Below are 13,664 nucleotides of genomic sequence, written 5' to 3' on the forward strand. Positions count from 1 at the left end.
TTCCCTTGTAAAAGTACAAACTATTCTCTCTGATCCAGTCATAATGCATTACTGCTGGCACGTCTGACTTCACCGCTGTAACTCAGCGTCAGACACTTCGGGCTGGATTTTATCAATGGGGGCGCATTGGGGGCGGGACTGCTGGTTGTCAGGTTTCAGTCCCGCCCCTAACAAAGTCCGGCCAACCCATGCTATTTTCCCTTGATTGACCTTGTTAAGCCCGCCAATTAAGGGAAAGCTGGTGACAGAGGACGTCAGCTTTGAGAAGCTGTCAAACACTGCCATTCTCTGTTCGAAGGTGAGCCCTTGTACTGAAGACTCACCAAATCTCTTTCCTCAGCAGAAATCAGATGGCTGCTGCATCGGAGAATAACACTTTCCACTCACCTCTCACACTTAGCTCTCCACACTTGCACCCATCACTCACCACCACAGCGCTCTTTTCGACCCCTCTCACCCCTGCGGACCCACTGCTCGCCCCGCTGACCCTGGTGAGGGTCGCAGCCGTCAGGAAGCCCGCACCTGCAGGGGTAAAATGGGGATAAGCCTCTTAACTGCCTGTTAGCTACCTGTAAACAGGCAGTTAATTGACTGTAATCCCCTTCCCGCCTCGAGGAGACGGGTCCCTGCACGAGTCGGGGACCCGCCTCACGGGAAGATGGCACGAAGGCGGGTTGGGAGCGGGGTTGGTACCTGCTCCCAGTTTCTGCCATTTACCCGGCAGTCCCACCTCCATACCTGCCACCCCAGGGCTGGCAGAATTCCCCCCTTTGAAGCCTGTCACCAAAATGGTGCTAACTCTTACCATCCCCAAATTAATGTCCATGGCCTTTGGATCTGACTTAGAGGACTTGAGGTCATTCACATCAATGTGGATTCAATGAGGATGTTGCAAATTCTCCAGGATTTCCACCAGCTGTTCATTTTTCACATGGCATACAGTTGCAATACTTTGTTGGTATTTGCCAGCTTCAGTATGTGATGGGCCGTCAACCGTGGCTCAGTGGGCAGCACTCTCGCCTCTGAGTCAGAAGCTTGTGGGTTCAAGTCCCACTCCAGAGACTAGAGCACAATAATCTAGGCGGACACTCCAGTGTAGTACTGAGGGTGGGCTGCACTGTCGGAGGGGCAGTACTGAGGGAGCGCCGCACTGCCAGAGGGGCAGTACTGAGGGAGCGCTGCACTGTCGGAGGGGCAGTACTGAGGGAGCGTCGCACTGTCGGAGGGGCAGTACTGAGGGAGCGCTGCACTGTCGAAGGGGCCGTGCTGAGGGACTGCTGCATTGTCAGAGGGGCAGTACTGAGGGCTCCGCTGCACTGTCGGAGGGTCAGTACTGAGGGAGCGCTGCACTGTCGGAGGGGCAGTACTGAGGGAGCGCTGCACTGTCGGAGGGGCAGTACTGAGGGAGTGCTGCACTGCCGGAGGTGCCGCCTTTCAGATGAGGCATTAAACTGTGTCCCCATCTGCCCTCTCAGGTGGATGTAAAAGATTCCTATTTGAAGAAGAGCAGGGACGTTCTCCCTGTGGTCCTGGCCAACATTTATCCCTCAACCAAAACAGATTAACTGACCGTTATCTCATTGCTGTTTGTGGGAGCTTGCTGTGCACAAATTGTCTGCTGCATTTCACTACATCACAACAGCGACTCCACCTCATTGGCTGTAAAGCACTTTGGGACATCTTGAGGACGTGAAGGGTGCTATAGAAATTCCAGCTCTTTCTTTCTCGTTTTCAGAACCTGTAATGTGGTTCAGTTTTCCGCTGAAAGATTTTGTGGACCTTTGTTTTCAATCAAGATATGTTTGATATCCACCTAAGAAAAGGAAATGTAGATTAAAGTTGTGTGTGTGGAGACATTCCATGGCAGCGCTGATGTAGAATAGCACTGGGAGTTTTTTTGCACTTTTTATTTGTATTGATGTATTGTATTGATGTTTTTTTTGCTTTTCAGGCCTCTTGTATATTTCCAGCAGTTTCTGTTGTTATTTCAGGTTGCCGCCATTGACTGAGATTTCTTTTTATCTTGTGTCTAGCGGACAGTTCCGACCTTTAAGCTCAGACAGCTATCTTTCAATTACAACACTGCCCATAATGAAACACGCCAAGGATTGGCACATTAGTCCTGCTCCGTCATCACCTGACAGGAGACACATGTCATATCGGGCAGTGGGCGCGGGATTAATCCCCGTTGATTTGCTCTCACGAGGAGCGCTCCCTGCCCCTGCGCAGGAGCTGCGACTGATATCAGGCAATCTTCTCAGGCAGTCCCTCAGAACCGAGGATGACTTGCTTCCACATTAAAAATGAGTTCAGGTGACTGATGAGTCCAATGCGGGACCTACAGTCTCTGTCACAGGTGGGGCAGACGGTGGTTGAAGGGGCGGGTGGGTGGGGTGCTTGGGTTGATGTGCACTCCTTGCGCTGCCTGTGCTTGGCATCCGCTTGCTCCCAGTGGAGACTCGAGGTGTTCGGTGCCATCCCGGATGCTTCTCCTCAACTTTGTGCAGTCTTGGACCAGGGATTCCCAGGTGTCAGTGGAGATGTTACACTTTTTCAAGGAGGCTTTGAGGGTGTCCTTGAAGCATTTCCTCTGCCCACCTGGGGCTCTCTTGCCGTGTCGGAGCTCCGAGTAGAGCGCTTGTTTTGGGAGTCTCGTATCGGGCATGCGGACAATGTGACCCATCCATCGGAGCTGATTGAGCATGGTCAAAGCTTCGATGCTGGGGATGTTGGCCTGAGCAAGAACACTGACGTTGGTGCGCCTATCCTGCCAATGGATTTGCAGGATCTTGCGGAGGCAGCGTTGAAGGTACCTCTCCAGTGCTTTGAGGTGCCTGCTGTACATGGTCCATGTCTCTGAGGCATACAGCAGGGCGGGTATCACTGCTGCTCTGTAGACCATGAGCTTAGTGCTGGGTTTGAGGTCCTGGTCTTCAAACACTCTCTCCCTCAGGTGACCGAAGGCTGCACTGGCTCACTGAAGGCGGTGTTGGACTTCGTCGTCGACGTCTGCCCTTGTTGACAGTCGGCTCCCGAGGTATGGAAAGTGGTCCACGTTGTCCAAGGCCTTGTCGTGGATTTTGATAATCGGGGGGCAGTACTGTGTGGCCCCAATCAATCAATCAATCAATGGTGGAGTCATGGTAACGGCGGGCATTTGAACTCCTGACCTCTGTTGCAAGATGAATGGGCCTGCTTGCCCTTTGTTTAAAAATAACACTGGTTTGCTTAGAACCGGGGTGGGCGGCGGGGGGGGGGGGTGCGGGGTGGAGCTTGCAGGGGGATTTGCTGGAGTGGTTTTGAATTATAAAAGGATGGGACAGAGTAGGCCGAAACCAACCATTTCCAGTATTGGAGGGTGTCTGGAATGAGGGGACACAGATATATAATTAAATATAAGAGATTTAGGACAGGGAGCAGGAGGTTTTTTGATACAAAGGGTTGAAAGGCTGTGGAATGCACTACCAGAGATAGAGATTGAAGCAGAGATTATGTCAACATCTAACAATAGGTTAGAAAGATGTTTGAAGGAAAGGGAAATAAATGGATATGGGAATAGAGCGGGCACATGGGATTAGGACACTGCTCGTGTGGAGGGTAAGCACCAGCACGGATTGGTTTTGCCGAATATAAAAATCCAAGTTTTTTCTTTCTTTTCAAATTGGCCTGTTTCTGTGTTGTAATTTCTATGCAATCAGCTCATAATTCACAGCCAGACAGGGGTTTGAGCCCTGCTTTACCCTTGTAGCTGGTGAATGTGGCATGTCATACAGGGGGCAGATTTCATTTGCAAGAACTGCAATTTAACAAGAGCAAATGACCGTGTTAAGTTGCTCTCCCATTGCAGCAGGATGTGAAGTGAATGCATTTGCACAGTGTTTGCGCTCACCTCTGCCCCGAGCCAGTCCACCCACTCACCAAAGGCAGGATCAAACTCCCAGTCCAATTCATGCTGGATTTCAATCAGCTGGAGAAAATGGCAGAACTTTTCCACTCACATTACGTGCAGCAGACTGAAGCCAATTGTGTTGTTCACAGCAGGTTACACATGCAGCACCATGAACTGTGGGCTTTCATTCTGAACTCATTCCATGTGCATACACTGCTGGTCCTTGGTGTCTGGAATGACTTTGGTTGACACTCTGTCGCATTCTGGGGTCTGCAGCTTTTTAATAGCTGCTTGAGACAGTAAGGGCATCCCCTTGGAATTGTGATTATAGGTGAATGTTGACTCAAAGGTTGTTAGTTGTAAATGCTCAAAATCATGAGGGGCCTGGACAGAGTAGATAGAGAGAAACTGTTCACATTGGCGGAAGGGTCGAGAACCAGAGGACACGGATTTAAGGTGATTGGCAGAAGAATCAAAGGTGACATGAGGAAAAACTTTTTTACGCAGCGAGTGGTTAGGATCTGGAATTCACTGCCTGAAAGGGTGGTGGAGGCAGATTCAATCATGGCTTTCAAAAGGAAGTTGGATAAGTACCTGAAGGAAAGAAATTTGCAGGGCTACGGGGAAAGGGCGGGGGAGTGGGACTAGCTGAAGTGCTCTTGTAGAGAGCCAGCACGGGCTCGATGGGCCGAATGGCCTCCTTCTGTGCTGTAACCATTCTCTGACTGATTCTATGCTCAGTGCAAAGTTTGTCCTTGGTCATATATGTGACTGTTCCGATTGTGGTGTCAGCCATGGCTCAGTTAGTAGCCCTCTTGGGTTCAAGTCCCACTCCAGACACTTGAGCACAAAAATCTACGTCCACATTTATAATGGAAACTTATCGGCCCGTATTTTGCGCCCCCTATGGGTGCATACATGGTGCGTATGCACCCATAAGGGCAGCGCAAGTTTCGGGTTTTCACACGCGAAGCGCATGCGCGAGATCCCAGAACTTGCGATCTGTCAACAATCTTCTTGACAGAGCCAACGCATCCCCTGGAAAAGGGCCTCCGTGGGCGGAGTGTTGGGCTATTACACTGGCAAAAGCATAAGGCCTGCTTTTACCAGCTTAAGATTTTAAATGTATATAAAAATATATATTTTTTTAATTACGCATTAACACATCTGTAGAATAAGTTAAGGTTATTTTAGCCCCTTTAAAATGCTTAAATTTATTTTTCAAATAATTAAATTTTTGTTTTAAATGTTTAATTAAATGGTATTTTAATTAATTTTAAATATGTAATTTTTTTAATTATTTGGTGTGTAAGTGTGATTTTTATGTGATCCCCAGTCATGTTTACGGGGATTCCGTACGGAAATGGAATCTCCATGAGCACGAATGGGGATCCCCTTCTTTCATTGGCTAAGCTGGCCCACATGATCCCAGGGGCACTCGCGAACCGCCTGCGCCCCCGGGATACACGGTCCGCTAGCTGCGCCTTCCTAGAGAGGCCCAGGAGTGCGAGTCTCCATGGATCCCGAGGCCCCAGGTAGGCATGGATTGTATTTGTGGTTTGGAGGCATTTCCCCCCAGGGAAGCCACCGACCGCAAATTCAAATCCATCATCTCCCACCATTGCAGTGCCTCCATAGGGGTAAGGGTGTAATTATAGTGTGGCAGGTTTACATGGACAGTATCCATTATATATGAGGATGTAGGAACATGTAATGGGAAAAATCGACAGGAGATCATAGAATCATACAGCACAAAAGAGGCCATTCGGCCCATCGTGCCTGTGCCGGCTCTTTGAAAGAGCTCTCCAATTAGTCCCACTCCCCCTGCTCTTTCCCCAAAGCCCTGCAAATTTCTCCTTTACAAGTATTTATCCAATTCCCTTTTGAAAGTTACTATTGAATCTGCTTCCACCGCCCTTTCAGGCAGTGCGTTCCAGATCACAACAACTCGCTGCGTAAAAAAAAATTCTCCACATCTCCCCTCTGGTTCTTTAGCCAATCACCTTTAATCTGTGTCCTCTGGTTACTGACCCTCCTGTCACTAGAAACAGTTTCTCCTTATTTACTCTATCAAAAACCTTCATATTTTTGAACACCTCCAATAAATCTCCCCTTAACCTTCTCTACTCAAAGGAGAACAACCCCAGCTTCTCCAATCTCTCCAAATAACTGAAATCCCTCATCCCTGATACCATTCTAGTAAATCTGCTCAGCACCCTCTCTAAAGCCTCCTAGATGCACACAGATGTAAGTTTTTTAATATTATAGATCTATAAAGTGATGCTATATAATCAGAAGGAGTGGGTTTGAGGAGCCTACAACTTTAAGTTGTCTGTTTTCATGTCCGGCTTCAGCAGCAATACCTTGACTACCTGTCCCTGGTGCTTTGGAGCCAGTGATGGTGCATTTTAGCCCTGATTTATCGCATGTCAGTGCCGCTCCAGGTTGGTTTCTAGCGGTCTAAGCGGACCTTCTGCAGATTGCATCCGCCTCAGTCCCATTCAGACAATTGCGAAGTGAATGGAAATGTCAGGGGTTGTGGTTGAGCGCAGGGTGGTTGCTGGTGGCGGGCACGTCCTGTCTGCGGCTGAGAGGTGTCGGTGCGGCTGGGGCTGTCCAGACAGGGCTGGCCAAGTCCCTGAGGAACAGCCCCAGACTCAGTCTCTCTGGCTCCCAGACTCTGCTGTGTCGCAAACCCTGGACACGTCTTGCTGAGTGGCTTCGACGCCAGTACTGCAGTTGTTTATATATATATATATATATATATATATATATATGTGTGTGTGTGTATAAATCTATTTATTATTCGCTCTTGCACTCTATGAAGAGTGACAGCTCCAGCGCCTGCCTGGTGCTCGGATTGATCCTGCCCTCCCCATTCCCCCCTGATAGCCGGGGCTGGGAGTGTTGAAGCGAGAGGATTCTTCACCCGGGTCCCCCACCGCCTCACTGGGGGGATAGAAGAGCGAGAGAGCAAGTGGAGGAGCAGACAGACTCCAGCCCACAGGCTGCAGACTTAACAGGTGTTCGGAGCGGGCTTCCCCCGGTGGAGAGGGAGCAATGGAGAGTTAAAACTTCGGCTCCGGTTGAAGATTGAGTGGATCGTGGTGGGGTGCAACCCCCTGGTGGCTCACGGTGACCAGTCCGCGCTCAACGCTGCTCAATCCCCACAGCCCAGTCCCGATTTGCATTAACAACTGTGCAACAACAAAAAAGGCATCTCTCCCGCAACAGATTCATTCATCCCGCTGTTGCTTTCGACAAAGCTGCCATGGTGACTGAGGAATTCGGAGCTGCTGCCGGAGATTGATTTGCAGAATCGCTCCTCTTACAGTCTCTATCTGTATATAAATCTCTCTCTTTTAAAAAAATAATAATTTGTGCACTGCTGCGATGGCTGCGGCGATTGCCAGCTCGCTGATCAGACAGAAAAGACTGGCCAGACAGCACAGAGACAAGTCGCTTCCCTCCAAGCGGATCAGCAGTCCGAGTAAAAGCAAACGGGTCTGCGAGAAGCACTGGTTCGCTGTCTTTTCCAAAGTCAGGATTTTTGGCCTGAAGAAACGACGCAGAAGGCGCCCAGGTTTGCTTCTTCTTTTCCTCTGCCTCTGTCCTAAATTCATTTGCTAATCTCTCTTCACTGCCCTACGGTGGGAGTGTTAACACCCGCACACCCTGATTGAGTTCGGGTCCCAGCCAGCTCTTCATTCCCTTCAATTTTTTGTTGTTGCAGTTTTTGTTTTAGTTTTACCTCTTTTAGTTTTGTTAACACGCACCTTCTTGCTTTGGACTGGGAGATACCCGGGATAAGTTGTGCGATGGCAGGATTCACCACTGACCATCTGTGCGAGGATGCAGAGCAGTGTTGGTGCGGGGACAGGGAGGTGTGGACAGCCGCTGCTGAAACTGGGCGAGACTGGGAGAGTTTGTGTGTGTTTTGTGTCCTCGTTAGATCCCAAACGATGCAATGCGAGGGCATGGCTTCAACACCGCATGCAACAAAAAGATAATCCCCCACAGCAGCAAGAATGATTCGATTAAGATGAACATGGCTCTTGATAGAAACTTGGAAAGCGGTGTGAGCCGGAGAGAGGGGATTGGACTGGATTGGCAGCCTTGAGCTGGGAAGCTGTCTCAGAGAAAGAATAAAAGGGAGTAAAGGGAATCTAGACACAAAAGGCATCAAGGGGCATGGGGAGAGAGCGGGAATATGGTATTGAGATAGAGGATCAGCCATGATCATATTGAATGGTGGAGCAGGCTTGAAGGGCCGAATGGCCGACTCCTGCTCCTAGTTTTCTATGTTTCTGAAGCAGGAGAATAATAAATAAGTCCAAGGAAAAGAGGAGGCAGATTCCAGAATGATGTAATTATTGTGTTCTGTGCCTGATACTTTCCAGTCTAGTAATGATATCAATGTTTGGACAGGTGTGCACTCGGTTGTATACTACATCTTAATGTTTCTATTTACCAACACTGCCTTTATAAAACATTGAAACTCTCCTGAGAGTTACTGGGCGCTGCTGCTGAAACCATCCCGAAGACACCCCGCCTGTTTCCAGCTTCTAAACTGCACAGTGTTTCCCCCAGAAATGGTTCCATTGATTGGGAATACCAGACAGCACCGAACCCGCTCCGGGTGCGTTTCCACTGCCGCCCGGGGCTTGTCTGAGTGAACGCTGCCCTCCCGCAGCTCTCGGGGAGAATGGATGTGCAGTCTTCCCCATCACACAGTCAGAGCAATCTGCTGACTTGATCCAACTCCCAGATAAGACACCGACTCCGGCTGGCTGACAGGCGAGAACCGTTCAATGTTGATCCACTTGTGCAACAATGCAACAAATAAACAGTTCCTGACAGACAGTATTTTCTGAAGAAAGGACACAATTCCAACTCTGTGATTGTTTAAAAGAGAGACACCACAGCTATTCGCGCCCTTAAGGGGTTAAAAGTCTTGCACAAAACAGTCTTCTGATAATTCAGTCATTTTGAGCTAAGAATTTGAATTATCCAATAATTTGAATCAAAAGATGTCCATTATACAGCAGAGTGGTCCGAGGATTGGAATGATCAGACTTCAGTTAACTCTTTGAGTAAAGGTGGCCAAGGGTTTCATTTTACGATGCGGGATTGCCCTATGTCCCTGTCTGATTGGAACCCAGTCTCTGGTAGTTGTTATTCTATGTCGGCCTGTCAGAAGTTACAATCAGTTAGAAGTGTGAGGTTCCTGGTGGGCAGTGTGGGTTTGAATAGGTGCTGTGGTTTTTTTTTTAGCAGTCTCCCACCATCGCGATGACACTTTGCTTTTACTGACCAGCCTGAATGTTTACAATCTGGAAGAATAAACCAGAAAGGTGACTGGTCCAATTGGCAGTGTTGTGGAGCTCTTGTTCAAGGTATAGAACTGTGTTTGACTGCTGTGAATGGGGGTTTCATGTGGGCGGAATGTTCTAAACACTGCAACACCGCCATAGAATGCGGGAGCCCAATTTCTGTGAGCAAAATGATTAAAATGGGCGCAGTTAGGCTCCATTTTTACACTTTGATAAGTGCACTCGCCCACGGGCTGCAGGCTGTGAGGAAGTGAGTGCTGGTGAATGTTTGCCTGTAAGGCAAGGCTCCTTCTGGGAATAGGCTATATTTTGATAACATACTACCCAACATAAGAGAGAACCAGATGTATATTCACAAATCAAACCCCATCTCTCAGCCCTTTTGTTAAATATAATCGAGTGTTTTCTTTATGCCCACACATAGAATATAAGAGCAGGGAGGTTGTGCTTGAACTGTATAAAACAATAGTTAGGCCACAGCTAGAATACTGCGTGCAGTTCTGGTCACCACATTACAGGAAAGATGTGATTGCACTCGAGAGGGTGCAGAAGAGATTTACGAGGATGTTGCCTGGGCTGGGGAATTTTAGCTACGAGGAAAGATTGGAGAGGCTGGGGTTGTTTTCTTTGGAACAGAGGAGGCTGAGGGGAGATTTAATTGAGGTGTATAAAATGATGAGGGGCCGAGATAGAGTGGATAGGGAGGACCTATTTCCCTTAGCAGAGGGGTCGATAACCAGGGGGCATAGATTGAAAGTAATTGGTCGGAGGATTAGAGGGGATTTGAGGAGAACTTTCTTCACCCAGAGGGCGGTGGGGGTCTGGAACTCACTGCCTGAAAGGGTGGTAGAGGCAGAAACCCTCATCACATTTAAAAAGTACTTGGATATGCACTTGAAGTGTCGTAACCTACAGGGCTACAGACCAAGAGCTGGATTAGTGGGATTAGGGTGAATATCTCTTTGTCGGCCGGCACAGACACGATGGGCCGAATGGCCTCCTTCTGTGCCGTAACTTTCTATGATTCTCTGATTCACATGCAATTTTTAAAGCGACATCACTATTCCAGTTGTCCCTGTCCCCTCCCCCCTGCTCACACAGTCAATATTTTCCTAAGACTGTCCGATGGATTAACCTGTCAGAATATTAGCATTTTGTGACGTTTTTTGGAGGATTATAAAATTCAAGGTAGAGTGTGTAGAGGTTTCACTGCACTGAGTGGGTAGCTCAGAGCCTGGTGCCATTTTGTTAACATTTCAGAGATTCTGGGCTTTGAACCGATGAGCGGCGACACCCTGAACCCTTGTAACGATCAGCATGTTGTTCCTCGAGTCTGCACACATCTAACAGAGATTTTAATTTCTATTTCAGAGCCTCAGCTTAAAGGCATCGTAACAAAGTTATACAGCAGACAAGGCTACCACTTGCAGTTACAGCCAGATGGCGTTATCGATGGAACAAAGGAGGAGGGCAGCAGTTACAGTAAGTGACACAGATATTGTTTAGGTACAGAGGGTTTGCAATTGTCGAATTTCCGCTCTTTCATTTTACGCAATTCAGAGTATTTCCTCAAACAACGTAACTACAACATAATGTCACATAAAGCAAGGAAGTTACGCTAAACCCTTTATAAATCACTGGTTAGGCCCCAGCTGGAGTATTGTGTCCAATTCTGGGCTCCGCACTTTAGGAAGGGTGTCGCGGCCTTGGAGAGGGTGCAGAGGAGACTTACAAGGATGGTTCTAGGAACGAGGGACTTCAGTGATGTGGAGAGACTGGAGAAGCTGAGGTTGTTCTCCTTGCAGCAGAGAAGGTAAAGGGGAGATTTAATCGAGGTAAAATTATGAGCGGTTTTGATAGAGTAGATGGGGAGAAACTGTTTCCACTGGCAGGAGGGTCGGTAACCAGAGGACACAGATTGAAGGTGATTGGCAAAAAATCCATGGAGAAATGAGGAAGCATTTTTTAATGCAGCGAGTTGTTGTGAGCTGGAATGCGCTGCCTGAAAGGGCGGTGGAAACAGTTTCAATAGGAACTTTCAAAAGGGAATTGGATAAATACTTGAAAAGGAGAAAGTTACATGGCTATGGGGAAAGAGCAGGGAGAGTGGGACTAATTGGAGAGCTCTTTCAAAGAGCTGGCACAGGCATGATGGGCCGAATGGCCTCCTTCTGTGCTGTATGATTGTATGGTTCTATGATAACTTGGCTAAATAGATAAAACTAAATAGTTTACAGTAGAGAAAATAACTCTTGATTTGGTTGAAAGCAATGATATTTTATTGCAGTGTTAATATATGGCAATGGATACCGCATAGCAGGATAGAGGCAGTTCAATAGAAATTCTATCTATCGAAATATGAATTGTTGCATCTCGTCTTCAAAATCAATTTGTACCAAAATTACCACTTTGATGCGTTTTGATTGTGTGAATGTAGTGTCCAAAGTTTCATTTGTCAATTGGACAACCCAAATACAGCCTTCTAATTGGATGAAAAGTAAATAATCAGATCAAAGGGGGGGAATATTGTCACAGTGTCCCATTTGCACAGATTCCCCTGCATCCATCATTATTAAATAGGTCAGTCCCTACTTCTCTTGGGATCTAGTGGTTTTAATTTACAAGTTCTACACTGTGCTCTCCAGGCCAGATCCCCAGTCTCGTGTGCTTCACTCCCAAGCCACCCTCTCCTTAGGGTGCTCCATTCCCAAGCCCCCTACAGTGCTATGCTCACCAGTCATGTTCTGTCTGAACTCTACTTTGTTCCCCCAGACACTTTGTACTCAACTCCCCAGTGCCCCCCGTCGTGCACCGCACCCCCTGTAGCTCCGCTCCCCACCCTTGTTGAGCTACAGCCTGTGAACCCTTGTGCTCGTTGCCAAAATGCCCAGCTCCAGTGCATTCCATTCCCCAGCCCTGCAGAGTTACAATCCTAGGACACCTGCCATTATATCCACTCCCATATCAGAATGTGGCACATTAAACATCACAAACCTTAACCCCATCCTATCCATGAGCAGAAGATCACATCTGAATCTGTATACTGCCAACTGCAGGATTGGGAGCAGTTTAGGATTCAGCAAAGGAGGACAAAGCGATTAATTAAGAGGGGGGAAATAGATTATGAGAGTAAGCTTTCAGGGAACATGAAAACTGACTGTAAAAGCTTCTATAGATATGTGAAGAGAAAAAGATTGGTGAAATCAAGCGTAGGTCACTTGCAGTCAGAATCAGGGGAATTTATAATGGGGAACAAAGAAATGGCAGACCAATTAAATACATACTTCGGTTCTGTCTTCACAAAGGAGGACACAAATAACTTCCCAGAGATATCGGGGAACATAGGGTCTAATGACAGGGAGGAATTTAATGAAATCAGTATTTGTAGGGAAATGGTGTTAGGGAAATTGACGGGGTTGAAAGCTGATAAATCCCCAGGGCCTGATAATCTACATCCTAGGGTATTAAGGAAGTGGCCCTAGAAATAGTAGATGCATTGCTGGTCATCTTCCAAAATTCTATAGACTCTGGAACAGTTCCCATGGATTGGAGGATAGCTAATGTAACCCCACTATTTAAGAAAGGTGGTAGAGAGAAAACGGGGAATTATAGACCAGTAAGCCTGATGTCGGTAGTGGGGAAAATGCTAGAGTCGATTATAAAAGATGTAATAGCAGAGCACTTGGAAAAGAGTGACAGGATCGGACAAAGTCAACATGGATTTACAAAAGGTAAATCATGCTTGACTAATCTACTGGAATTTTGATAGAATAGATAAGGGAGAACTAGTGGATATGATGTATTTGGACTTTCAGAAGGCTTTCGATAAGGCCCCGCATAAGAGATTGGCATGCAAAGTTAAAGCACATGGGATTGGGGGCAAGGTATTGACTTGGATAGAGAACTGGTTGGCAGACAGCAAGTGAAGAGTTGGAATAAACGGGTCTTTTTACGAGTGGCAGGCAGTGACTAGTGGGGTACTGCAGGGATCGGTGCTAGGACCCCAGCTATTCACAATATATATTAATGATCTAGACGAGGGAACTAGATGTAATATCTCCAAGTTTTCAGATGACACAAAGCTGGGTGGGTGTGTGTGCTGTGAGGAGGATGCAGAGAAACTCCAGTATGATTTAGACAGGTTGGACGATTGGGCAGATGCATGGCAGATGCAGTATAATGTGGATAAATGCAAGATTATCCACTTTGGAGGCAAAAACAGGAAGACAGATTATTAACTGAACGGCAATAGATTAGGAAAAAGGGAAGTGCAACAAGACCTGGGTGTCCTTGTGCACCAGTCGCTGAAGGTAAGCATGCAGGTGCAGCAGGCGGTTAAGAAGGCAAATGGTATGTTGGCCTTCATAGCGAGAGGATTCGAGTACAGGAGCAAGGATGTCTTGCTGCAGTTATACAGGGCCTTGGTAAGACCACACCTTGAG

The 13,664-nt window shown here is 47.5% G+C and overlaps 1 protein-coding gene across 4 annotated transcripts in view; it reads left to right on the forward strand.

The window, feature by feature from the left end:
* The window catches only part of fgf13a (fibroblast growth factor 13a), an 863,578-nt gene that overhangs the window by 551,257 nt on the left and 298,657 nt on the right, over positions 1-13,664 (forward strand). For all 4 annotated transcript variants that reach the window (XM_086002251.1, XM_086002259.1, XM_086002240.1 and 1 more), the window contains one exon: positions 10,594-10,704. In XM_086002251.1, the coding sequence (XP_085858377.1) occupies positions 10,594-10,704 (111 nt within the window). The remainder of the gene's footprint in view (positions 1-10,593; positions 10,705-13,664) is intronic.

Source organism: Somniosus microcephalus, chromosome 1 (genome assembly GCF_052327205.1).
Source record: "Somniosus microcephalus isolate GS21.2 chromosome 1, FLI_Smic_1.0, whole genome shotgun sequence".
Taxonomy (NCBI): Eukaryota; Metazoa; Chordata; class Chondrichthyes; order Squaliformes; family Somniosidae; genus Somniosus; species Somniosus microcephalus.